The sequence below is a fragment of the Podarcis gaigeae genome, assembly GCF_964106915.1.
Source record: "Podarcis gaigeae genome assembly, chromosome: 2".
NCBI classification, from domain to species: Eukaryota; Metazoa; Chordata; class Lepidosauria; order Squamata; family Lacertidae; genus Podarcis; species Podarcis gaigeae.
The window spans coordinates 35668068-35694803 of NC_139679.1; the positions used below are offsets into that span (position 1 = coordinate 35668068).

At 44.4% G+C, this 26736-nt stretch overlaps 1 protein-coding gene across 8 annotated transcripts in view; it reads right to left on the reverse strand.

Annotated features, from left to right (window-relative positions):
• Positions 1-26736, reverse strand: part of GGA3 (golgi associated, gamma adaptin ear containing, ARF binding protein 3) — a 31531-nt gene that overhangs the window by 3444 nt on the left and 1351 nt on the right. For 2 of the 8 annotated variants that reach the window (XM_083728773.1, XM_083728772.1), the window contains exons 2-16: positions 18585-18669; positions 18022-18097; positions 17256-17354; positions 15124-15247; positions 14267-14370; positions 12017-12097; positions 10649-10786; positions 9342-9423; positions 8627-8743; positions 5967-6245; positions 4285-4352; positions 3371-3660; positions 2209-2474; positions 1121-1290; positions 535-645 (exon numbers count right to left, since the gene is read on the reverse strand). In XM_083728773.1, coding sequence (XP_083584899.1) covers positions 535-645; positions 1121-1290; positions 2209-2474; positions 3371-3660; positions 4285-4352; positions 5967-6245; positions 8627-8743; positions 9342-9423; positions 10649-10786; positions 12017-12097; positions 14267-14370; positions 15124-15247; positions 17256-17354; positions 18022-18097; positions 18585-18669 — 2090 coding nt within the window. Of the gene's footprint in view, positions 1-534; positions 646-1120; positions 1291-2208; positions 2475-3370; positions 3661-4284; positions 4353-5966; positions 6246-8626; positions 8744-9341; positions 9424-10648; positions 10787-12016; positions 12098-14266; positions 14371-15123; positions 15248-17255; positions 17355-18021; positions 18098-18584; positions 18670-20138; positions 20397-22789; positions 23624-26736 lie in introns of those variants that run through there. The other 6 variants (XM_083728775.1, XM_083728774.1, XM_083728776.1 and 3 more) reach the window with 5 other exon arrangements.

The window sequence follows — 26736 nt, forward strand, 5'->3', positions numbered from 1 at the left end:
AAGATGTGCACCAGTCTTTCCCCCTTTGAGAGTCACAAATGAATAGTGACTTCTGCTTGTGCAATGGGACCATGCCCCCCCTCCTGCACACACCCTACATTCCCCAAAATTGGCAACCCCCAGAAAAGTACATGGGAAAGAGGAGAACTGCCTGCCTGGCAGACTGAAATGCTTTGCCTGAGGAACCTTAGTATGATGTTGAATTCCTCCTTTCAGATCAGTAACATCCTAGATTCTAGAAAACAGCACTTTTATCTTCCACCAGCAGTTGGCCAGATGATTATGGTAGCTCACCAGAAGAGCACAAAGGATATGTAGGCTTCCCTGTTGTCACTTGGGACTCAAATTTTAACTCCCTTGGAACATGGATATCAGAGCAAAGGGGTCTGTCTGCTGCAAGATCACTCTCAACTCTGCTCAAGACAACCATGAGCAGAAACAGAACATTTGATCAAAATGGTCTAATTTTGTAGAATATGGCAATATCCCTTCTCTAAGAAAAGGTGGAGAAATTGTGAATGCAAGTCTTCTCACCTTCCTCGGATTTGCCAGCAACATGACCTGAGTGATCGCAGCTGGCGGCTGGATGGGATTGAATGGAGCTAGCTCTGTCCCCGAAGGTGGCTGCAACTTCACTTTCATGGACTGCGGATTAAAAAGCAAAGAAGAAAATCTTATCGAGAGCAGTGCTTTGTGCAGAAATAACAGTCACGTTGCATCACTGAACACAAATATATGAAGGGAAGCGGGCGTGTTTACTGAGCACTGACTAAACCATAAAAGCAAATATTTGTCTAGTGGACTTAACCGGATGGAGACACTAACTGACACCTTAATTCTAAACTCATTACATGGATGCAAGCCCCATGGATTCGGTGGAATTTTATTCCAACCAAAGATGCTTAGGACCGAGGCCTAAGACAGTAGCTTGCAACAACTATCCTGTAATGTTGCAGCAGATAAAATATGCTTCTCGATAGAATCAGCTGGAAAGTAAGTCTGGTCCCAACCGCCTGACCAGCAGGATTTGCCTGGATGAGCAGCTCTTGATCTCTCCTCCAGCAAGAAGAGGATGCTGGTCTCTTCCCCTATTGGTGCCTGAGAACGGCCATCTTGGTACCTTTGGCACTGCTGCTTGTAGCACAATGTTCTTGATAGGAAGGGGTGCTGTGTTTAACATCGAAACCACCACTACCAACACATCGGGCCGCCCGGGGGGGCACTCCTTGGCAAAATGCAGGAGGATGCGCAAACCGTTCTTGTCATAAGCCGTCACAGGAAGAGCGCCGCCTGCAAGGGGGAGAAGGTGCTTACATGACACAACAATGCAAGGGAAATCTTGGGAGGGCACCGGGGTTATGCTGGGAGCTGTGTTAAGAGAATCTGCAAAGCCTCTATTCTGAACAAAAGCGTCATCTCTAAAGCGGATGCTGATGAGATGGTCCCTAAAAGTAGGTGCAAAAACCTCTTGACTTTCATATATTTCTGTTTGGGCAGATTTTGCCCTAGAGAGAAATAAGTCTGCTCCAGATACACCAGTGTCCTTGAAAGGTTAATTATACACCTTCCTTAGATGTGATCCTTGTTCCAGCCTGGATTGTATTCTGGCAGGAAACTTGGGATATTGCACTGTAATCTTCTAACCCACACATCCTACTAATACCACTAGAAGATAGGGAGCAACTTGAGGCAAATGTGAAGATGTACTAGGTGAGACCAACACAGCTGGAGGCTCACAGGCTCCCCATCCCTGCTTGAAGCAAATACTGGCTAGCAGTTTTCAAAGCTTTTCCTTTCAACCATAAGATCGTTGTCACACTAAAAGCATGAAGATTCTCCTTGAGGGAGGGGGCCTAATAGGGAGTGGAATGGAGCCATGCAGAGTTCCCAACCCCCTCTCCTCTACACCCCCAAAAGACTTCAGGACAATAGCTTGGGTTTGTAAAAAAATATTCCTAACTCCAAATTATGAAAATAAGGAGGCTTTGATTGATTTATTGATTGAATTTATATTCCGCCTTATACCTGGAGGCCTTAGGGCTGCTCACAGAACAAAACAAAACCACAAAACCACAAAATATATAATCAAAATAAAAACACGACCCCAATAACCCCCCCCCCCAAAATTCCCAGATTTTAAAAGGGCATGAACTGAAACATGCAATCCAGTATCAGCAGTAAGCAATAAAAAATATTTGTGATGCCTACTTGGCTTAATGGACTCCAGTGGGACGTGAACGTTGCCCAGGGAGATCTCAGGTCCTTTCAGAGGACTTCCTTGTTGCTGGAAGGAGGCTGGCTGGAAGAGAGGGCTTCCTGACCCGACAGGGCAGCTGCCTGGATATGGAAGTGGAGGGACTCCTGGAGCTGCAATGGGCAGCACTGAAGCGGATGTAAGAGGTGCAGCAGCAGCAGCGGGCAATGCAACTCCACCAGGGAACACAGAGGCACCTAGGTTTGCTTGAGCTGAAGGTCTGGAATGGAGCGGAAAACAAATGCAGGTTAAAAAAGAAAATGAATGCAAAGAAACATATTGAATGTCTCTGGTACCTAGTCTGCACCTATCCCCCGCCCACTCTGTATAAAGCACTTGGAGTGAGCATGTGTAACTGCTCCCTCCTACAAATAGCAATTGTCCTTTGAAAAGCCAGTGTTGCCCATCACTGCCTGGTTCTGTGCCCTGCAGATTGATGGGGCTGAATGAAGAAATGAATGCGTCTGCATTAACATGGGGAGGCAGAGTACCTGCCTGCCAAAATCCCTCCTAAGTAAAATCTCCTGCAGCATGGCAGTGAGATGCCACAAATGATGTCCATGTGGCGCAGGTACTTGGCTCAGTCAAAAAGTGTTTGCTGGCCCCACCAGTCAACCGATAGCAAAGCCCTGTGCAAAGTTACCCACATGGCTATTGGGCCTCTCACTTCTTTGCCTTGCAAGACCCAGCCATCAGCTCATCAGTTGCAGTTTGTGGACTGTGCCTTTGCTGGCATGGCTGCATTTCAAACACGGCAGGCGAAAGGCAAAGTCATTGTGCTCTCAGGTGACCGAGAGGTGGGCAGCCCTGGGGTGTGGGAGAAAATAGTGATCTAGCCAATTGGCCAGATACAGTTCCCTGCTCCCGAGGTAGAAGAGGTGTCCAAATCTTCTGCCCTGGGGCAGAAGCATCCCTTCATTCAATCTGCCCTTGATGTACGGCAAAGGCAGAGCATCTGCAACTCTTCCCATGTTAAAATTACAGGTCCCATCATCCCTGACCACTGGCCATACTTGCCGGGACCAATGGAAACTGAAGTCCCACCTAAGAGCCGGGGAGGAAAATCTGATTCATAGCAGCAATTATTTCCAAGCAGAAAGGAGGAGAAAACCTTACCCTTTGCTCTCGTCCAGATGTACTATGGGATCCATGTTGTGCAGATCACCACTTCCCATAGCAGAGGCCAGGTACCCAGGGGCACCTGACATTGCATTGGACGGTCCCAGTGGTGCCGCAGCAGAGAATATGAAAGGGGCTGAGGTAGGGGCAGGCTGTGGGGCTGTGAATGTGGAGGCAAGAGAGGCTGACGTTCTAGCCGTGGGCTGTGACAGGGCAGGGAGAAGAGGTGAATTACAGGCAACAGAAGCTGGTTTTGGGTTCAAGAAGTCCAGATCGACTGGTTCATTCTGCAACGGAGGAAACAGGTGAAAAACGGTGCTTTGCAACACACTGATAAATTAACAATGACTGTTAATTCAGAATTTTTAAAACAACAATTTAAAATCAGAAAGTCAACAAAAATGTGGCTGAGACGTATAAAAAGGTGTCAAGTAAATGCTGGAAACTTAAGCAGATAAAAGGGTCGTTCTTCCATCTGTGGTGGACGTGTAAAAAATCGAAAGGCTTTTGGGAAATGATAGCTGGTGAAGGCAATAAGGTATTAGCGTAACTGGTATAATGCAAGCATAATAATGCAAGTGGGGTGGGGGTGGCATGCCCTAAAAGGGAGTGAGAACTTAAGGCCAGAAGCAGGACAGATCACAAAAGGCACCACCTCATTTCAGTCTAAGAAAAGCTGTTGAAGGTGTGTGTTGGGAAACAAAGGGAAGCTGATTTCTTCCACTGGGAAAGGCAGGCTGGTCTTTATTGGTACAGTACATGGCCTCATGACATTACAAGCTAGAAAATGAAAGCAATGTTCAGCCCGGGACAGATTAACATGCATTACCAATCCTCTGGCTCACAGACCTTCAAAAAAGGATAAGATCTTGGGAGGGCAAAATTATTCACACTGACAAAGTGCAAAGTACCTGGAACATGTTCCATTGGCTGCTCTCAGGAGCTTCTTTTGCTGCAGTGGGAGCTGGGTCATTCAGGCCTAAGCACAAAACGACATTTTAGGGAACAAAAGGAATAGGCAAGCAAAATGTGTAAATAAGGGAACAATCCCAGCTGAACCAACATTTAACTATTCAACGGATTGAGATGGGAAAGATCCACCTGAGTGCAAATCCACCCTCCATATGGTCACTTCTGAACTTTGCTCCATTCTGACTGTAAGGCAGATTAATTTTATTATGTAACAAGCCAGCGGTAAGCAAGCTCTGCATTCTATATTCATTCATTCATTCATTCATTCATTCATAGTTCCAGCGGTTTTTTAAAGGAGTTACTCAAGGGTACACAGTACCAGCACCTCTTTGTTGTGGCATTTACTATAACAACTTCATGGTGAGGGCTGGCACCTATTTTTCTAGGGGGGAAAGCACTGCTTGGTACTTAACATGCCTCCTTTCAAGGCAAAGCCCTCCCAAGGCGGCATTCAAAAGATAATTAGGCTTATACTCTGCTTCCTGAACATTTGTTGTTGTTGTTGTTGTTGTTTAGTCGTTTAGTCGTGTCCGACTCTTCGTGACCCCCTGGACCAGAGCACGCCAGGCACTCCAGTCTTCCACTGCCTCCCGCAGTTTGGTCAGACTCATGCTGGTAGCTTCAAAGACACTGTCCAACCATCTCGTCCTCTGTCGTCCCCTTCTCCTTGTGCCCTCAATCTTTCCCAACATCAGGGTCTTTTCCAGGGAGTCTTCTCTTCTCATGAGGTGGCCAAAGTATTGGAGCCTCAGCTTCACGATCTGTCCTTCCAGTAAGCACTCAGGGCTGATTTCCTTAAGAATTGAGAGGTTTGATCTTCTTGCAGTCCATGGGACTCTCAAGAGTCTCCTCCAGCACCATAATTCAAAAGCATCCATTCTTCGGCGATCAGCCTTCTTTATGGTCCAGCTCTCACTTCCATACATTACTACTGGGAAAACCATGGCTTTAACTATACGGACCTTCCTGAACATACTAGAGCTAAATCTCTGGATGTTCTTGCTTTCCCTTCTGGCGGCTTCACCAATAGCAGCTGGCTGCTGTAAGGAGGGGTGTGAGGCACAATGGAGGGGTGTCCAACTTCTGCAACTTCTCAGATGGTGCTCTTCCTCCTGTTCAGTGGTATCTCCAGAACAGGTAAGGTTAGATAATCTGGTGATTATCTAATGTTTATTAGATGGATTTCCCCTAAATTGATTTCTGAACTTTGACTTTTATTGTTATTCATGTTTTTATACTATATTTTATGCTGCTTTTACAATTAAGTATTTTAAATTTGTTGTTAGCCGCCCTGAGCCTGGTTTTTGAACCGGGAAGGGCAGGGTATAAATAAAAAATTATTATAATTTATTATGGACATGCCACTCTCTGTAGCTCTCAGTGATAACCCAGTCCAGTAAATTCAAGTGGAGGGACCTTTTTTATTTCTTTCTGGGGAGGTGTGGCGGGGGGCGTTTTCTGAACAACAGACACTCAGCAAAAATACCGGCAAACCTGTGTGCAGCAGCTACTTAGCAGTGCCTCCCACCGAAGCCCTTAGGAAAAGGCGAAAGATTTGTATGATCTGAAGAGAAGCCAGAAACCTTCCAGAGCCAGGGCACCCAAACCACACCTGCCTTACCTAAGCATAGCAGTTCCTCATCAAGCAAAGAGATGGAATTGGCCGAGCTCGTCAAGAGAGCAGAAGTGGCTTCTGCCTGGCTCGACGAACGACTCCGGGAGTGACCGATGGTCTGAGGGGGAGGTGGTAGGATGGGGATTTCTGACGAGGCTGGAGCTGGAGTTAATGTCGGTGCTGGTGTCAACGTCGTTGGGGGAATCGGTGGTGGCGGAGGCGTGCTAGAAATGTCCAGTCCCGCCAAGTCAATGAGTGTACTGATGTTAACGGAAGAATCACTTCCTACAGTTATGAGGAGAGAACATAAAATATGGCAATGGATGCATACAAACAATATAACAATATAACATATCCAAACCAAGGAGGGTAGTGGTGGTGCAAATGCCTAGATGCTGAGAATAGCATCGGTTTTCAAATTCTCCAGTCTATGCCTCCTGTAGTAAACCTTCAAACATGAACTGCAGGTCCCTCAAGCTTCCATGAGTGTGCACACCGTTATCCTCAAGATACCCAGGTCCTAAAAAGTGACCACTTTTGCCCAAATTTCTTGACTGACACCCTTGCACAGTGTTCAAGTAGACACAACAGACAACACCCAGTGATGTCCAACTCCTTCCTTAACAGAAACCTACTTGTACAATGGGATGTCAGATTCCTGCTCTCCAGAGTGGATTTTTGAGGCAGAGGGAGGAGAAGATAGAAGCCTCATTGTGTTGAGTGGCCATCTCACCCAAGGGGCCAGGTTTCATTTCTGAGAAACTGCTGTACTAGGGCAGAATGTATTATGAGTTCTTTATGTAGGTAAAGGACACCTGGATGGTTAGTCCAGGACTCTACCCAAAGCGGGTTACAATATTATTATTATTATTATTATTAAAAAGAAAGGACACTAAAGAGACAAAAAAGGAAGGGGAGGGACATGGAAGCAGGGGAAACACACTCAGACTTTATTAAAGTATGCCTCTCTGTGTAAAAAAAGAAACAGACTTCCCCTAATTTCATTAAGACTTTTGGCTGCATTCCGCTCTTTCCATTGATAGTGCGACCTGAGAACTCTTGGCCATTTCCTGGGCAATTTCTTCTCTCTCTAATCTTAAAGAAAATTATTGATTGATAATGCTGCGATAAACCCCCCATATTCTGATGTAGAACAACAGGGCCACCTGGTATTCTTACCCCCTGCAGTTAACCCTAAATGGTGAGCTATTCTCCTGCATTGTCTCTGAATATATATGCTCCACTTAAGCCCTTCTAAACAATGGCCTGACTGGTCTGAACTGGCCAGGCCTTTTGTAATGTAAGTTCAGAGTAGTTAGGGAGGCTCTTGGCAGTTTTCTGGTTAAGAGATTGCTGACATCAGAGATGGGGCTTATTTTTCAGCTGGAGCCAAACAATGATCCCCATTAGAAAGGAGGCAGCTTTTACCTGGCTCAGATTCCCATGTGAGCGTTTACTCTCAGTCTTTGTCTTCCTGGAAACCTGATCAGGAATGCAAAGATGCTCCCTCTTAGAAACTCTCAGCTAATCAATGTCTGTTACCAACAACTAAACACCAGCTTAGCATCACCTGTAGCTTTCTGCATTTAATTTCCTTCTGGCCACACTGCTGACAGCTCCCCCCCCAACCCCCATATGTCTATAACTCAGGATAGCATTTCATGAATCTTCAATGGGGATTTAGTGCAGCTGGGAGGCCCTCTTTCAGCAAGCCCCTTTGAAGGTGCACTTTCGCAGACAGGATGTTTTTGAAGTGACTCACCTTGAGCCTCGCTTTGTCTGTTTGCAGGTGCAGTTTGAATCCAAACAGGCCTGCAAGTGAACTTCAAAGGGGCTTGCTGTTAACTGCTAATCAGCTGGCATCATAATGATGTCAGGTGACTGACAGCTGGGCAACCATGCCCACCTGTCAAAGTTAGCCTGCAGAGGGTGGAAGTCAGGATCCAACTCCCTGCCCCTGTTGTAAGTCAATGGTTTCACTCTGGAATCCTTTGTTCAAGAAAGGCCACTTGACAATCATGAACAGAAGGTCCTCAAGCTGAAATGTTCGCCCTCTCCCCTCTGAATATTTGCCCTTTCTGGTGCCAGTTTTGCACCCACTTTTTCTTTTGCATATCTATACCCATAAATCATTTCTGGGTATATGTGTCAGTGTTAATCTCGGAAGCAGACCTGTGGAGCTCCTCTATGAAAAACCACTTTCATTGCAGCTGGCCCTGTACAGAGGGAGCAAAACATATCCATGCTGAGATATCCTGATTCCACTCCCACCCACTGCTTCAAAGCACACTGTATGTATCATATAAGCAGATTGAATCATCTTAGAATTGCCATTTCTCTAGGATATCCCTGTCTTGTCTAAAATAGCGTGATCAGATAGTTGTAAGAAGACATCAGCATCCTTTTTGGAGGCTTAAAGACAATTGTGTTGCCATTGAACTAGGGCTAAAAGTCTCTGCTAAATTCTTCACCTTGGGATTTGATTACGGTGAGCAGCAATCCAGAAAGGAAGAGTTGTTATTTGTAAAAAGACTTAACAATTTAGAACAAGGAATTAGGAAGTACTTCTGTATTGTAAGTGACATATAATTTTAAGATCATACAAAAGCTCGGAAACATGATATTTCATAGAAGGGCCGGTGTTGCTCCTGAAAAATATGACTCACCATCTGTTGGAGGTAGCCCAGGAATATCCACTTCACCATTGACGACTTGCCCCTCAATAATTCTTTTATAGGAATTTATTATGCGTGATAAGTTGTCACTAGCCTGCAGGATGTCGCCTGTAACGGAGGCACAAACAGTAAACGACCAATGTAAATAACTTCATCTTCAGCAATGCTTTCTCAGGCTAGGAACGGGACCAGCTCATTTGATTTCATTCATTTCCACGACAAAGAAATCCACCCACCCCTAACAGCACTGCCTTTGTAGGTGCTGCGGTTATATGCTTCTCTGGCTTTTGCCACATCCATTTCTGCTATCAATATTTAGGATTTATGTACACAAAGGAAGATTTGGTGGTTGGGGGAGGGCCATAGCTCTGTGGCACAGCCCTGGCTTTCCATGCAGTAGATATCTGGCTCAATTCCCAGCATCTCCAGGTACGTCAGAGAGAGACTCCTGCCTGAAACTTTGAAGAGCTGCTGCCAGCTAGTGTAGACAATATTGATACAGATGGACCAGTGGTCTTACTCTGTATAAGGCAGCTTCCTATGATATATATCTGATATTCTATCCAACACCTCTGACTTACCTATATGGGTTATAGATTCTTTTCAGCTGACATTATACATAATATCCAGGCTTTTAACCACCTATTAAGGCAAAAGCATGTCCCAGTTTACCTCCGGTCCTGCAAAGAAAAACTAATCGTTTTACCCAGAGTGCTGTCATTATCCTCTGTCTCGCTGGCTAGTTTGAATAACGTCCGCCTCTTGGTTTCACATCTGTCATAGAGCTCCTGGGGAAGGATGGGGAGAAGGTGAGAGATAGGGGCCAATGAGTCAAAATGGACATGTGCAAGCCTTTGTACTGAAACCTCATTTACTTATGCACAAAAGCCCAAGGCATCACCACTGCAAAGGCTTGACACAAGATTTCGATACAATATTGGTGGTCCAAGACGTGGACACTTGCGCTAACAGAAAAATTGATGCAGAGACATTGAGTCACAAGGGGTGAAAGCAAAAGAGACATATTTGCCAACACTTTTAAACTTATGTAGCGGGTCAGAGGTGCTGTGCAGACACCACTCACTCAGAAGAACTTCTAATTGGCATTATTACTGAGACACCTTTTCTCTTGAATTGCTTCTGGTGCCTGAAGAGCAGTCGGTGTTACCTGAGTGTAAACGACTGCCTCTGGCTATTCCTCTTTCATGTTGGTGATAGATGTGCACTGTATTGTTATAGTTATGCATTTTGGGTTGTTGTTTTTAATGTAATTAACGTACCCCAATGTTGTATACCTGGAAATATCTTGAAAATAACCAGTAATCATTAAAAGTCTTGTTTGTTTTCCTTGATTGCCTTCTCCTTAGCTGAGTGATGCTGTCAGTTTGCATTTCTTAGTGCAGAAAGTATTGATCTGATGTGTAGAGATTTTTCTTATTCTAATTCATTCAAGAGGTTTCTGGAAGCTTCTCTGTATGAAAGAAGCTTCATGATTGTTTGGGGTATAGAGAAGATGAGTACAGCTGGCTTGAACTGGTTCTTTTATCTTTTCCAATTAAGATCTTGTTGACTATAAATATAAGCCAGAAGGAGCCTGGGTTTTACTTTCACTTTCTCTCTCCTTTGTTCTGGTGTCCTGTTCTGTATGCTATAGTGCTAAGGTTTAGTCTTATTATACGTTTTTGTAAATTTTATTGTAAGTGCTGCAAATCAATTTTTATGGACTGTGCCAACCCTGAATGTACTGGATTTGTGACCATTATGCTCATTTGCCTTCAGTAGAAGTAAATCTCCACTGGATGAAGTACAATTGCCTCTGGTCTATTGTCTGGAAACTCTGCTATGTGTTTAAGTTTTTTTCCTCCCCAGAAGAAACTGGGGCGACAGGTGCCTGCACCTATTTTTGCAGGGGAAGCTGGGCTATAAAATTCCTTCATGTTGGGAGATGAAGGAAGAAGAAAATCAGAGGGTAACAAGCACTCAAGGTTCTACCAGCAGAGAACTCACACTCACCTTCATCAGCTCTTTGTCAGCCTCCGAAGAGTCTTCTTTGCTGTAGTGAACCAGCATCTCGTTCAACAGCTTCACATTGTTGTTCACCTCCTCCAACGTGTGCATGCGCTTTGTGACTTTCTGTATGCGTGCCTCATCCTTCAAATTTTAAAGCAAAAGAGGTAATATGAGTCTTTCCTTTGTTCTTCCGCTCCTGTCCAGGACAAGTTGGCTTGAAGAATCCAGAAGTCTGGTTACTTATCACCAGCGGTTACAGAATTCTGTCTACAGAACCCCTACCTTCTGCTATCAAAACAGTCCTGAAGTTTTGACTTCTGGGGATACATTTGCAAAACAGGCAACTCTCAATCCATAGTAATAAGACCCCCACCCCACTCCTTTATTCAGTGGGATTTACTCCTAGGAATGTTTGCACAAAATTAGGTAAAATGGTAGGAGCAAATTATATACTGAACTAGAGGGGGAAAGGGATACATAGATCATGGGGAGAAACAGGAAGCCATGCAAAATGAAGCGAGGATGACCAAACGAGCAGGAGAACAAAGCTCTTGTAACTGGAATCGTTGCCTAGAAGAGGGGAGTTTTGGCAGGTGCAACTCACTTTGCAGGAGTGAGAAAAGGTGCACTTGCCCACATTATCTCTTCCAGGCAGCCATTAAAGGCACAGGTGCTCTTGTCCTTCTTTGCCTCTGGTCTCTGCAAGAAGGGCCTGTTAACCCTGAACAACCAGACAACTCCTCACCCCTTGTGCTCCCTGAGCCTTTCAGAAATGCTGCATGTCTATTTTCAAAGCAACTTTCATGCTTTTCTTTGGGGAAAAGATGCAAAAGGCCAACGTAAGATCAGAGGAAATCAGAGACAGGAATGCCATACCCAACGAAGACAAGGACAGCCTATGGCACTAGAGGAAAAGGGAACTTCTGTCCTTGCAACTTGTACCCCAAACCCCATCCTAAGCACAGCTGAGTTAGGCATGCCTAAGCCCACCAATTTCAATGGACGGAAGCACACTTAGCTCTGCACAGCGTAAGGCTGTGACTGGGAGGATGAGCAGGAAAAGGACTAGGGCATCGGCAGCTATCAGTAACCCCAAGGAATACCAAGCAAAGGGGGGCTATAAATCACTGAGCAGCTTTTCTTAGTTTACTATGCAAACTCTAATTGCAGCATCAAACCTGGGTAAGAACTTGGGTTTCGCTCAGGAAGGAAACCAGAGCATTATTTACAGACAGCACAGATGTTCAGGTCTTCTGACATTATAGCAGCCCAATGGTACGGCTCAAATATTCTAAAAACGCTTAAAATTACAAAACAAGCCCCAAACAATGATCACCCCTACAGATATGTTGATTAAGTGCTCAGTCTCACCTCTTTCACCATAGATTTAATAAGCTTGTTTGCCTCTTGCAAATCATCTGGATTTTTGCTTTTTAACAGTTTAGCTAAAAGCTGCAAAAAGGGAAAAAAACTTTTAGGAAAAGTGTTTTAGGAGTGACAGAACTTTTCCTGGTTTTGCAAATTCTCAGTTGAGGAATTGATACCTTATGCTTGCGTTAACCAAGTTTTGATTTGTCTTTGAAGCATCCAACTTTTGGCACTCTGATCATGAACACATTAGAACAGAAGCAAGAAACGTGGATGCTATTGGAACGTACATCATATTAACTTGCTCAGGCTAGTGGTTTCAGTGCTCCGATAGGGGAAGCTGACAGCAGTTCATCACCAGCTACTTCAGAATCAGGACCGGGGTTGGTGGGAGCCAATGTTGGGTTGTCACTGGTCTCAGTTGAGGAATTGATACCTTATGCTTGCGTTAACCAAGTTTTGATTTGTCTTTGAAGCATCCAACTTTTGGCACTCTGATCATGAACACATTAGAACAGAAGCAAGAAACGTGGATGCTATTGGAACGTACATCATATTAACTTGCTCAGGCTAGTGGTTTCAGTGCTCCGATAGGGGAAGCTGACAGCAGTTCATCACCAGCTACTTCAGAATCAGGACCGGGGTTGGTGGGAGCCAATGTTGGGTTGTCACTGGTCTCCCCCAACCTCAGCATGGTTGGTCCAGAGGCACTCTATGACAACTACAGCTAGGGATGAGCTTCATTTAGCAAGAGGAGTAAGACAAGAAAGTGCACTTTAAATTACTCATCTCAGCTTTAGAGTGTCTATTTGACACCCACTTCTATCCCATCCTCTCTCGAGACAGCAGCAGTCTACAGCAATAGTCCTTCTGGGTTGCATCCAATCCTGTGCATGCATAGTTCTATTCACGCAATGGGACTTCCCCTTCCTCTCCCCACACATCCTCAAAGTCTGCTTTGGAGGGTGAGGGTCTGTGGGGAGCTGCAGGGGAGAGCAGAAGAGGGAAAAGTTCCACTGTGCAAGCAGAAAGTCTGTTGCAATAGCCAAACAAGAAGACCCTCCATGTGCAGAAGTGCTGGAATCTGCACCATGTTCAAGAGCATGAGCCGTGACTTGGAAATCCCTGCTCAGGCCTAAACTCACTGAATGCTCTAGGTGAGTCACTACTGAGAGTATAAGTTCTTAAGTTTCACTCCAGTGAGGTGGCAATGGTAACCAGAAAGGGACCGGAGTCAGACCAAAAATAAAATAAATTGGAAAGATCTATTTAAATCAAAGCATAGGAATGATAAAACTATATAAACTCAGCAATAACTAGAGTTTGAAAATGTATAAATGGAATATAAGAGGAGTATATAAATGGAAAAAGAATACTAACCAAACAGCCACCAATTAAGCATGCACGTTACTAAATCCTAAATTGCATCTTTCTAAAACTTCCACCAGTACAAACTAGTTATAAGGTTTCTAAATTCCCAGCCTTAAATTAGTTTAACTCCTCTCTCTCTCTCTCATCTGCAAACGGGGATAATAAGACTGGTTTACTTATAGGAGTGTTGTATGGATGACAGGGGAAATGAAAGTGAAGCTCTTAAGTCCTTAGGGAAAGTGCTGTACAAATACCATTATTATTATTATTATTATTATTATTATTATTATTATTATTATTAATTTGCAAACTTCATCATCCTCTCCTGTTCACATACATACACAACACATCTTACATTTTCTTCAGTGAAGCCATGCAAGGCTTTCCCAGGCTTCATTTTTTTCATAGTTTAAAGACCATAACATGCTCTTGCCCCCTTTCTTTCAGCAAACAGTAAAGAGAAATTTAAATGAAGCTAATCATAGAATTGCAGAGTTGGAAGGGACCCCTAGGGTCATGGCTGGCTAAAGTCAGCCGAGTTTTCCTGAGAGATTCACTGCTACTCTACATGCAGAAGAGGCAAGCCTCCTCCGCCCTCAACACAAAGAGGCAACAAGGAGTTAAACACATTTTGTAAGATACAAAAGCATTTGTGAAAACTTCCAAAACGTTAAGTTGTCGTGCTACGACACTCGTGAGAAATAGGAACTACTCAAAACATTTGAACCTTGGACATTTTTTTAAAAAACTATAGCAAACCAGATTAAGGGGTGACGGTGGTTTAGATCTTTATATTTGCTATCCTTTGTCAAGCGCTAGAAGATGCCTCAGCTGTTGCCAAGTTCTAACAATTACAGTGCTAATTTTTGTAGTTAGCTTTACCTTGGATTTCTCTTCATCATCAAACACAGGGTTTTTGGGACGAGCTGGAGGGGAGGGGATTAGGGTACTCTCTGCAGGAATTACAGGGTCAGACAGCACAATGCCTGGATGCAAAAAGGAAGAAAAACATTGTCACTCTTTACAGGAAAGCTCTCTGGGTTTGCTTGTTCACTGCCAGTTGCCTGCACACAAAAAACCCAGCAAGCTCTATCCTATTAAAGCCATCTTAATGCATTGAACTAGGGTCTGCTACCTGCAAATGGTGCTCTTAGTGGACTGCCATCTCAGAAGGTAGGTAAAAGGCTACAGTGCCTTATACAATTAGCAGACAAGAACCAGACACTGTTCTGAGTCTCCTTCCTACTGACTGCCTGCCAGTATGCAGCTCACCTGCTGACAGGCTATGATGGGCTTTTCTGTCTGCAGCTGAACTCCTGTAATTCATTTTGGGATGTCTTTAAGACTTGCTCCCTCTCATGATCTTGTAAGCCCATGTTTGTGCCCTTGAGCGTGTGAGCTTGCCTTGGGTTCTCTTACTTGCCTGACATTTCCTGATTATCATGTGACCTCAAACGAAGCATTAGGAGCGAGGGACAAAAAAATAAGCAGCTGGTGTATGGGTTGGAAATCAATGGCAACAAAATAGGCAGCCAGGGCCATAATCATCACAGCACTGAACTCTACAGCTCAGCTAAGATTCTGCAACCGGCGGGATAAGACAGCATGACTCTTGATCAAACTGGTTCAGTGTCTAGGTGTGCAGAAGCTACTACCTCTGAGGTCACAAAATTATAAAGTTCCGGTGAACAGCAGCTTAAGGAGTATATGAAAGGCTGAAGAAGGAAATTGTTTCCCACCTTGTCTTTTCAACATGTAGTAGGCGTCTTTGATTTTGGACTCGTCTGGCAGAGCCACCGTCCAACTGTACAGAAGCTCAATTATTTTGCTTTTGACCTTCTCTGACACTCTGTCTCCCAGGTACTGCAAGAATAGCCAAGAAGGTGAAAGATGTTGGTTTCTCTGTCCTCACATAAAAGAACCTACAGTGGTGCCCCGCAAGATGAACGCCTCGCAAGACGAAAAACCCGCTAGACGAAAGGGTTTTCCGTTTTGGAGGCGCTTCGCAAAATGAATTTCCCTATGGGCTTGCTTCGCAAGAAGAAAGCCCATAGGGAAATCTCCGGAGACCTCTTTTAAATGCTGGCGGTGGGGAGCAAAGCCTTTCCCCCCCTCCGGCCTTCAGAAGAGGTCCAGGAAGGCCGGCGGGGGCCGAAAGGCTTTGCTCCCCACCGCCAGCATTTTAAAAGCAGTCCGGGATAGCAGGGAAGCGCTTCCCGCTATCCCAGATGGCTTTTGAAGGCAGGCGAGGGGAGCAAAGACTTTTGCGCCCTGCCCGCCTTCAGAAGAGGTCCTGGACCTCTTCTGAAGGCCGGCGGGGGGCAAAAGTCTTTGCTCCCCCCTGCCTGCCTTCCCGGGAGAGCGGAGAAACGCAGCGCGTCTCTCCGCTGTCCCGGACGGCTTTTGAAGGCTGGCGGGGGGCAAAAGTCTTTGTCCCCCCTGCCTGCGTTCCTGGGGGCTTTTAAATCGCCCCGGGACAGTGGAGAATTCCTCCGCTGTCCCGGGGCGATTTTAAAATGCTCCCGGACAGCTTTTGAAGGCAGGCAGGGGGGAGCAAAGACTTTTGCCCCCCGCCCGCCTTCAGAAGAGGTCCTTGCTTGCATGCAAGTAGGGGTTAGGATTGGGGCTGCTCTCCCTTCACAGCTGAGAGATCCCTGCCCCTGCTCCTGCTTGCAGGCAGCCAGGCTGAACAGTTGTGGGGGTCGGGGAAGGTGGAGGCAGCCCGGAAGCTGCATCTTAGAGCCCTTGCACCACGTGAAGGCAGCCAGGCGCTCCCCAGCAAACCAACTGGAAATGAATCAAAAACACAAAAAAATAAAACACTGACCTTGGCCCTAACCCTAATTCTAATCCTTACCCTAACCCTAACCCACTCCTAAAATTAACCATAACCCAGAAATGGTATTGTTAGATAGTAAAATTCATGTGAAAGTGCTGTTTTAGGGGTTGCTTTTCATCGTCTGGAATGGATTAATCTGTTTTCCATTACTTTCTATGGGAAAGCATGCCTTGGTTTAAGACTGCTTTGGTTTAAGACCGGACTTCCGGAACAGATTAAGTTTGTAAACCAAGGTACCACTGTATTTGCATTGTGGGGGAGCGTATACCAAGATTGCAATTGCTACTTCTTACCTGGGGCAGGGGCAAGGAGGGTGCCTTCACCCCGCCGCCCTGTGGAGGCTCTGCGCAGCCATCCCGAAGCTGGAACAGCAAGACGGAGAGCTGCACAGTGCCCCGTCTCACTGTTTTGGCTTCGGGGACAGCAGGCTGCTATCCGCAAGCCTGAGGAGCCTGGCGGGAACTCCCGCCCGAAGCCTGGGGTGCACAGCACCGTGCCCTCCGGGCTTTGGGCAGCTGTGCGCAAGCCTGCGGAGCCTGGCTGGAACTCCCGCCGGGCTCCACAGGCTTGCGGATAGCTTCCTGAAGCCTGGAACGTGAGAGGAGTCGGTGCGCACCGACCCCTCTCGCTCTCCAGGCTTCGGCGAAAGCCTGCATTCGCTCCATATGACGCACACACTTTCCCCCTTCATTTTTGGAGGGGGAAAAGTGCGTCCTATAGAGCGAAAAATACGGTAATTACTCCTAGATCAGACAGCACAGATTTGTAACCCAACATTTTTTGCTAATTTGAATTATTTTGGGGTTATTTCCTCTCTGTACAACACCCATGTCTATTTAAATATGTTGGACATTGTCCCCCAGCTACTGAAATAAATGTTCTAGAGAAAGTGAGGAACATTCTGAAGTGTGCAAATGTTATTTATTTACTGACAGCCCAGCTGACTCCGGTGGAATCTGATGCACAACATATTTTATGGATTTAAGCAAATGAGACATATAAACAAGTGTAGAAAAAGCAAACCATACTAACCTTGGGAGACACAACTTTAATTAACTCATTTAAAAAACGAAACTTCCCTACTTCGTTGTGAAATCTTTGCCCACAGTTCTTCATGCAAGCTTCCAGCACCTGCAATCAAGTAAAATGCACATATACACACAAGATAAATCTAAGTTTCAGGATGGACCTATCTGAATAGAGATCCCTAAATTAGTCACAGGTTACCTATGAAACCTTCAAACATTACCTGTGCTTGGCATAAGGCAAGACTCCCCAGGAAACCAACCCAAGTCCCCTGGTGATTTTCTTCTGGTTACTTAAATATTGGACTGTGCACTTAAACAGAACCTGACTGCTTTTTACAGAAACATTGTACAGTCATACATCAGAAGTCGAACAAAATCTGTTCCAGAAGTCTGTTCGACTTCCAAAACGTTCGGAAACCAAGGCGTGGCCTCCGATTGGCTGCAGAAAGCTCCTGCAGCCAATCGGAAGCTGCAGAACCCATGTTGGACATTCGGGTTCCAATGATCATTTAGAAAGCGGAACACTCACTTCTGGGTTTGCGGTGTTCGGGAGCCAAAGCTTTCAATTCGTAAGCTTTTTTATTTCCGAGGTACAACTGTACAAGGAAGATAATTAGAATTGTCATTGTGCTGGTTGGCCCTTACAACTGGATGTCATGTCTGCATAGGAGACTACCTGTGCAGACCCCAACAGACACTGGTTGAAATTATGCTGTCTGAATACACAGACAGCGGGCAGAATTTTAAAAACAGAGTTAAAGAACACTTACAGTCAAGGCCTGGACTGCTTCCCATTCCTGTGGTGACTGGATTTTATGAGCCAGCAATCTCACGGCTATCTGTGGACTGAAATCATTCATTTTTTTACATATTTATTAATTTACTTGCTTATTTAGTTAGTTAGTTGTGCTGTCTGTGTAGATGATGCTTTACAAAGAAGGAGAGGACAGAATGGTTCATACCTCAAGAAGATTACAATCTAGTAATCAACACAAAGGAAACAACGAAGGCAGGGGTAGGAAACAGAGGCAGGGGTAAACAGGTGAAAAACCTTATGTGATTCAAATGACATAGGCTTCACTTTTGCAGCTTAAAAACTATAAGCTACAGTCACATTTTTCAACATTTTATCTGCAAGCATACCCTGAAGAAAAAAAAACCCTTTAGGGGCCTTTCTGTGGAACAAAATTGTCTACATAAAATCTCAGCTGCCTGCCCCTATATAACACTTTCACATTAAATTAACACATTAAATTAAGCATCAAAGCACCCAAGGTTATTTAAAATTACTTCTACAAAACCTTGCAATGCGGTTTGAATTCTGGACACACACCCTTCAAGTTCTTTGTTGATCTGATCGCAGAAGCCAATGATGTACTCCCAGTCTTCTTGCCTATTCAGAGGATTGGTGGCTTTATCTGGTGAATAGAAACACAAGCTTGTTAATCCAAAATGCACACAAAAGGCGTCTTGTTTCCTCAGGACAGGGTAGCGCTTGAAAATTAGTACAGTGGTGCCTCGCAAGACGAAATTAATTCTTTTTTTATATATAAATTTTTATTAAGTTTTCTTTTACAAATAATTTTGACAACCATGTTTACAAATTTACAATTTTTTGAACTTCCACCAGCACCTCCCTCAATCATCCATTTTTCATATCTTTACGCATTTTCTATGTAGTATTGCCGATTTGATATTAACCTTCCATCTCAGTTTCATTCTTACAATATACCTTGTATTATCACAAAGCCTCTTTAAAACCCACTAGCGTTGTCTGTTCATCACATATAGTTTTCAGATATTCCGTAAACTTTCCCCAGTCCTCAATGAATTTGTGATCTTTCTGATATCTAATTTTTCCAGTCATTTTATCCAATTCTGCATAGTGCATAAGTTTCATTCTCCACTCGCTCAAGGTCGGTAATTCCTTGTTTCCATTTTTGGGCCAAGACGAAATTAATTCATTCCGCGAGTCTTTTCGTCTTGTGCGGTCTTTCGTCTTGCGAAGCACGGGCAGTCGCAACTGCACCTCTTCAAGTGGTTTTAAGAAAAAAGGAAACAAACTCACAAGACGTTTTCGTCTTGCGAAGCAAGCCCATAAGGAAAATCGTCTTGCAAAGCAACTAAAAAAATGAAAAACCCTTTCGTCTTGCGCGTTTTTCGTCTTGCGAGGCATTCATCTTGCGAGGTACCACTGTACACTCTGCAACCTTCTTCTCATTCACTCCGAGAAATTAAAACCTCTCCTGCTGAGAAACTGCACACTCCTTGACTTCAGCACACGTCAGATCAGTAAAAATTCGAGTATCAAATGCTACAGGTTATGAAACAGGCAGAAAAATAGTGAGAAGAATGTATTACAAAGCCGAGTTCTAGAAAGTGAAGTAAACAGCCATGCATCGTTCCCCTATTTGCCATTTTGCTCCATGTTTTGCCAATTTATCACATGACGAGCTGGCAAATCCGCATTCAGTTTTACTCCGCTGAAACACGGACTGAGCAAGGAAGTCATTAAAAACCTAAAAGCATCTGACACAAACTGTAACATTCCAGGGATCAAAGGCATAGTATGTATACTTATCAAGGGTGCAATCTAAGCAAAGTGAGATACTTTTCTCCCACTGATTCTAATGGAATTTCAAGAGCATTGAACTTCGTACTAGGAAGGGTACATGGCAGTTCCGACTAGAGCACATCCACACCTTCCATTGCCTATGGAAAGTTCTTTCCACAAAAAATAAAACGTTCCACCTGACACCTGAGAGAAGAGAATTAAAGCAATGTTAGCTTCTGCATGTCTTTTTTTATGCTTAGAAGGGTTTTTGAAGCAAGTTATCTCCTGAATGCCCTTTCAAGTATTTTGCAGCGATCTCACCTATGAACATACCTCTGACATTTCAGTGTGGGACATATTCAACACCTGGGACCTGAATGCTCACAGTGGTGTCACATTTTCTGTCTTCAAAGAACCCTTTCCACATGAGATCATCTGCCAAGAAACACCCGTATATCTGCTATGGCAGTTGCTCATGTTGCTGAGGTTTGGAGAGCATGTCACACACTCAGTTTGCATGGGGCACTGTTGCCTTGCCTGAATGGAGAATGCGCCCCAGAATAGTGGGTCCCCAACTCCTCCCAAAATCACCTGGAATCGAGTTCTGTCAGCAGATGCCCTGCACAACTACTTCTGTTCAAGCAGCAGGACTTACTCCCCTTCTCCTCTCCTCACACCCAAACTCCCTGAACCTGAGCCGGGGGTGAGTGTGGGGAGAACCCCGCCCCCCCAAAAAAAACCAGTGTGCGGGGAATAGAGTAATTATTCCACCCAGCAAGCTGAAACACTGTTGAATTCTTCCCAGCGGGTTTTCTGCCTGTTGTTTAGGAATTGTAATGCACTGCGCATGTGCCGCCTCTTAGTTTATTCCCCTCTTTCTGGCTACTTCCTTCCTTCCCATATATTGACTCTCTGCTCCTTTCAAATGCCTTGTCAACCCCCCTTTCCCCACAAAAGCCAATGACAGAGCCAAATAATTCTGATTTTGCCCCCATTCTCCACCCTGCTATGTTCTACAAGGGCAACACTAAGACTAAGGAGGAGGAAGCTGACAGCTTGGGCCACTTCTGTAAAGAAGAAGGCAGGCAGGTGGCCAAGGGCATATTGATATGGGTGGGGTAGTGCCCCATTCTCCCTAATGGATCAGCCTCCACCGGTTTGCGCCCTTGCTTTGTAGTGGGTACCGTTGTAGTAAATAGTGTTGTATTCATCAAAGGCTTTCACATTTCTCATTGGAAGCAAGAGCCACCATTTATCACACTAAGCCCTGCTTCTCAGATTCTGCCCCCCCCCCTTTCTCCCAGCTTTGAAAGCAGCAGATTGCAGAACATGCAAGGTATCACGACAGATTTGCATTTCATGTTTCATCTGCTCCAGATAATTCAGCTCAGAGACTTTGCACTGTGCTACCTTCCACAGAGGCACCCAGTTTAACCTAATTTCTATAGCAAAACTGACCAGGGCAAAATGTGAGAGAAAGAAATACTGTTCATTCTAGGGCAGCGCAATATGTGTCGGCACAAAGGCAGCATACACAAGCCAAAGATGATTAACTAGTAAGAACAAAGAACAAGGAGTACAATGAACCAAATTGTTTGGGACATCTTCACTAGGCCTGCAAATGCAAGCGCAGAGGAGCGGGCTGACTTCATTCTTACATGCTCTGTTTTCTTTTATTGGGAAACCTAACATCTTTTACATTTACAAAGCAAGAGGGCACATTTGGGAACCCTTCACAGTCAAGGCTCTAATCTGTGTGAAGGATTCATAAATAGTCAGTCTTACGAACACGAGTAGCACCTTGAGGGATCAGACCACAAACCCTAGGCTTTCTCTCCCACGTGTACACAGAAAAGCAAGACCTCTGCAGGAAATTCTCTGTATAGTACAACTGTACCTTACGCGGGGGTTCAATTCCAGGGGTTCCGTGTGTATACGAAAATCATGTACTGTACATCCAAAAACATTTGGGCCTCATGGCTGTTAGATGCCTATACAGTGGTACCTCGGGTTAAGTACTTAATTTGTTCCGGAGGTCCGTTCTTAACCTGAAACTGTTCTTAACCTGAAGCACCACTTTAGCTAATGGGGCCTCCCACTGCCGCCGCGCTGCCAGAGCCCGATTTCTGTTCTTATCCTGAAGCAAAGTTCTTACCCAAGGTACTATTTCTGGGTTAGCGGAGTCTGTAACCTGAAGTGTCTGTAACCCGAGGTACCACTGTATGTGCAAATACTGTAGGAATGTATTGTTTTAACATTTGAGAAAAGAGAGGGCCAGATTACGACCTCACTTCCTTACTATAATAGTCCCCAAATGAAAAAAGTTTTACACTGCCACAATCAAAATAATAAATACACAGCAGGCTTCATCTCAAGAGACCGAACTTGGCATGTTCCATTCTAGAGCTAGAGCACCAGCAACCTAGAGGATGGTACTTCGTAATTAAGAAATAAATAATTCTGCCACAGTGCAACCCCAAGACATTTGGTGTCAAAACATCTGGTTCACATCTTGTAGTAGATCAACACAGCACTGCTCATAAAACTCATTTCCACTCCCCTAAACCGAAACATAGTATATTCCCTATAAACCAAGGGTGGCTATCCATTCAAACACTGAAACTTCAGGAAACAGGGAATCTTTGCTAGTAAGCAGCCTCATATATTTCTATCCTCTGTAGATTTGTTACATTACACCCATATGCTCTTTATGCCCCCCCCCAACTCGGGAGTTCTGGAGGAACCTGACTCACAGTTTGCATGCCACATTTAGAGACACTACCTAGCGCGGTGGAGATGGCTCAGCTACATGAACAGCAGAGAATACAAAAGCAAAAGAAGATGGCTGTACGGAGCAACTGAGTACTGTATTCCATGTTCAACCATTGCTTTTTGACTAAAGACAGGAATGGGAGCTCAGGCAAAGACCATCCTATTATGTTACCTCCCAAATAAGAGGGGATAATTTGTTGCTGGGTCATCACCTGTCCAACTGCAACATCAGGACCAAAGTATCAGGTTGCTGACATGGCCTTCTCACTATGTTGACACTTTGAAGTCTCATTTGAAGGCAAAAATATAAAATAAAATAAATCCATGGCATGGATGAATCCTCTCTGATGTGACTGGGGAAAACATGAACCGCTTCCCAACTTTTTTTGCAATTATTTCCTGTCTTTGTTCAGGACCTACGTCTTCACAGCGTCTCCCCACAACTGTTCCCCGAGTATATTTATATTGCTTAGTTTCAAATGACCTTCCAGCTAAACTTTCAGCAGCCTGGAATCAGGAATTCTGCTCTGTCCTTCCACTTAAACATTTCCTTCATAAATATGGGGATATATTCAGTGACTAACTGCCCATGGGGTTAATAAAAAGAAGAGATGTGTCACTGCATATCCTTAATACATACACAAATATCATTTTATTAAATTGGGCAGAATTGTTTTCGTAGCAGGAAAGTGATTCAGTAAATACTGAATGTACCACAAATGTATTCAGTAGCAGGAAAGTATTTACAATACAAATAAAGTCCTCAGCCTCAAGAATATCTGTAACACCACCCTAATAATTAGGAATACACTAGGTCTTTCACAATAAGTTTCAAAAAGGAAGAGCTACCTGCTCACTAGGGCACAGCTGGTATCTTAACATATTCATGCTATACCATATAAATAAAATCAGGCAAAGCATTGACAGACCTCCAGCTCACAGTGCGGTCCCCTTTGTGCTGGACAAATGGCTTTCCACCCCCAGTCTATAAGAAGTAGTTCAAAAGATATTGGTGATTTCACAGGCTCTTCCATAGAATGACCTCTGTGATTCAATGATTATATATCTCATTTTTATCTGTCCCTCCAAAGCGCTCAAGGTGGCACACATGTTTCAGTGCTCCCCATTTTCTATTTTATCCTCACAACAACCCTGCGAGGGAGGTTAGGCTGAGAAACAGCGAGACTGAGGTCACCCAAGTGAGATTGGTAAAAAGATAAATGGCAATACAGTTCATTTTTTATCTTAAATCGTCCCACTTATGTTGGTAAAAAACAGAATATCCACTTTTGACCTGCAAATAATTCTTTTTAAGAGGGGTTCTTTGAAACTCAAGACTTGGGTTCTCATTTACCAGATAAGGTAAAGGTAAAGGGACCCCTGACCATTAGGTCCAGTTGTGGCCAACTGCTCATCTTGCTTTATTGGCCGAGGGAGCCGGCTTACAGCTTCTGGGTCATGGGGCCACCATGACTAAGCCGTTTCTGGCGAACCAGAGCAGCGCACGGAAACACTGTTTACCTTCCCGCTGGAGTGGTACCTATTTATCTACTTGCACTTTGATGTGCTTTCGAACTGCTAGGTTGGCAGGAGAAGGGACTGAGCAATGGGAGCTCACCCCATCGCGGGGATTCGAACCACTGACCTTCTGATTGGCAAGCCCTAGGCTCTGTGGTTTAACCCACAGCGCCACCTGTGTCCCCATTTCCCAGATAATGATCCAGCAAATGGCACTGCACTTCTGCCATGCCCCTCCTGTGACGGAGTGGGGGGGGGGAATGTGTGGCCCTACATATGTTATTTGACTCCAACTTCCATCATCCCTGACCTTTGGCCATGCAAGTTGGGGCCAATGGGAAGTGTAGAGTCCAATGACCATAGCTGTCAACTTTCCCTTTTCTTGCAAGGAATCCTATTCAGAATAAGGGAATTTCCCTTAGAAAAAGGGAAACGTTGACAGCTATGCCATGACAAAAGATCCCAGCATTGCAGTGGGTTGGACTAGATGACCCTAGTGTTCCCTTCCAAGTCCATGATTCTATAACTTCTGGAAGGAACCATGTTACCCATCCCTGTTCTATGCCCCCCTGTCCAGCACAGCGACATGACTTTAACAAAGGGGCATTGAAGAGGGAGGTCACCTGTAACAGCCAACCCTGAAGCAAAGTATGAAAGGGCCTCTGTGCATTAGCGGAAGTCCTTCTGCAGGACTGATCCTGCAGGAATGTTCTTATGTCTTTTAACTTGAGAAACATTTGTTTCCTTCCACCCTCTTTATAATAAATTCCATGATGAAACATAAAACATTAATTGAGGAATACTGTAATTTTGGTACAGACTGAAGAACATGTCAGAATACAGTTTACTTAAAGAGAGGAAATGGAAATGGAAGCAAGCAGAAAAAAATGAGAGAAGGGAAGAGAACTGCTCTTTATAGCGAAGGAACCAGTTACTTAGAAGAATGAACACCACATTTCACAACCTTTCTTTAAAAAAGAAAAGAAAAAAGAAATGAATCACTGGTTAATAGGGCTAGACTTCAGGCTGTCTGTGTCCACTGCAATTGCAGCTCTGGGTTTCTGCTTAGATGTCTCGGTTTGAGTGCACTGCTCATTCAAGTGCACATGTTGTTGTTTTTCTGGATCCATATTGGAGACGGAGCTTTTTTATTTGCAGGGGTCAAAAAACAAGACCTAGCACCCAACTCCATGCAGAAACATGCTGGGGGGGGGGATAACTTTCTTTGGTGCATATTTTTCCCTGGGGGAGCTTAGGAGCCGTAGAATTTGAAAGGAGGAAATGACCAGGAAGTGAGTAAGATGGAAGAGTTCAGGCAGAGACAGGCACAGCTGCAAGGAGAAGCATCAGCTGAGTGGATGGAAAGAACATGTACAAAGGGGCTGGCTACATTTCTTTCAGTAAATGGCAATTCCCCCCCTCAAAAAAAAACCTAAATTGGGGGGGGGGAATCACCTGGGCACGTTCAGAAACAATGGAAATTGACAATAACAGCAATGTACTGCAAGAACTATTTTAGGAACTGGGAGATAGCCCTATATAGTAAAGAACCTTTACAGACAGAAATATATAGCATAGTCTTCAGGTACACAAGGCAGTCAAAGCTAGTGTGGTGCAGGGGCTGCTGAAATTCACTGAGTATCCTTTGGTCAGTCATTGTCTCTCAGCCTGACCTACCTCACAGGTTGCTGTAAGAAAAAAAGAGGAGAGAGGAGAATCACGTATGCAGCCCTGAGCTTCTTGAAAGGAAAGTGGGCTATAAAAGCAATAAATGAATAAAAAGACACCTAGCTGACATAGCTTGTAACCGGAGCACATTACAACACACCCTGGATGCTACAAAAGGAATACATTAAGTGTCCCATTTACACACAGGAAATGGCTATGGCTGTATAGGTAATTACCAGTTATGAAATATTTTAACGTTAGGGTGGAGAAGAAGTATTAGATAGAAGTGATACAGCCATAGACTGGGCTCCCACAAATGATCAGGGAGGGAACATTGCTAATGAATATAGCACATTTCCAATTTTCATTGAGAGTCACAAACATCTGAGTCATTCTTGCAACAGCCCTTTAAGGTAGTCAAGTGCTGTTATTCCAATATTACAGACACAGTGTTAAGTCTGAGAGATAATGGCTTGCCTAAAGACACCTAGCTAAGTTCATGGCTGAGGTAAAATTTGAACTACCAGGTTCATAGCTAGCAGTATACTGCTTGGGTTATGATTTCCTAAAAATGGAGTACCAACTTTATAAAGAAGCCTTGCAAAGGCAGAGGCAAGGTTGAACAGGCATGAGGAATCTGGATGGTCTTCTCAAAAGACCACAAAGCTGTCTAATAATATCAACAACATGTACACTGTATAAAGCAGTGCACAGACAGACACAGAGAAGTAGAGTCACCTTAAATGGAACCTGGTGGAGTAAGGAAAGCAGAGAGCAACATATGGGTTTCCAATCCCTGAATCAAACAGGAGGCTCATTAAATGCCCAATATTATGAAGTCAAGAGAACCTCTCGTCATAAGCTATTCTATGGGCATAAGAGAGGGGTAGGGCAACCTACGGCCATTCAGACATTACTGATCTATGGGCCCCAACATCCTTCACTATTAGCTATGCTGCTTGAGGCTGCTGAT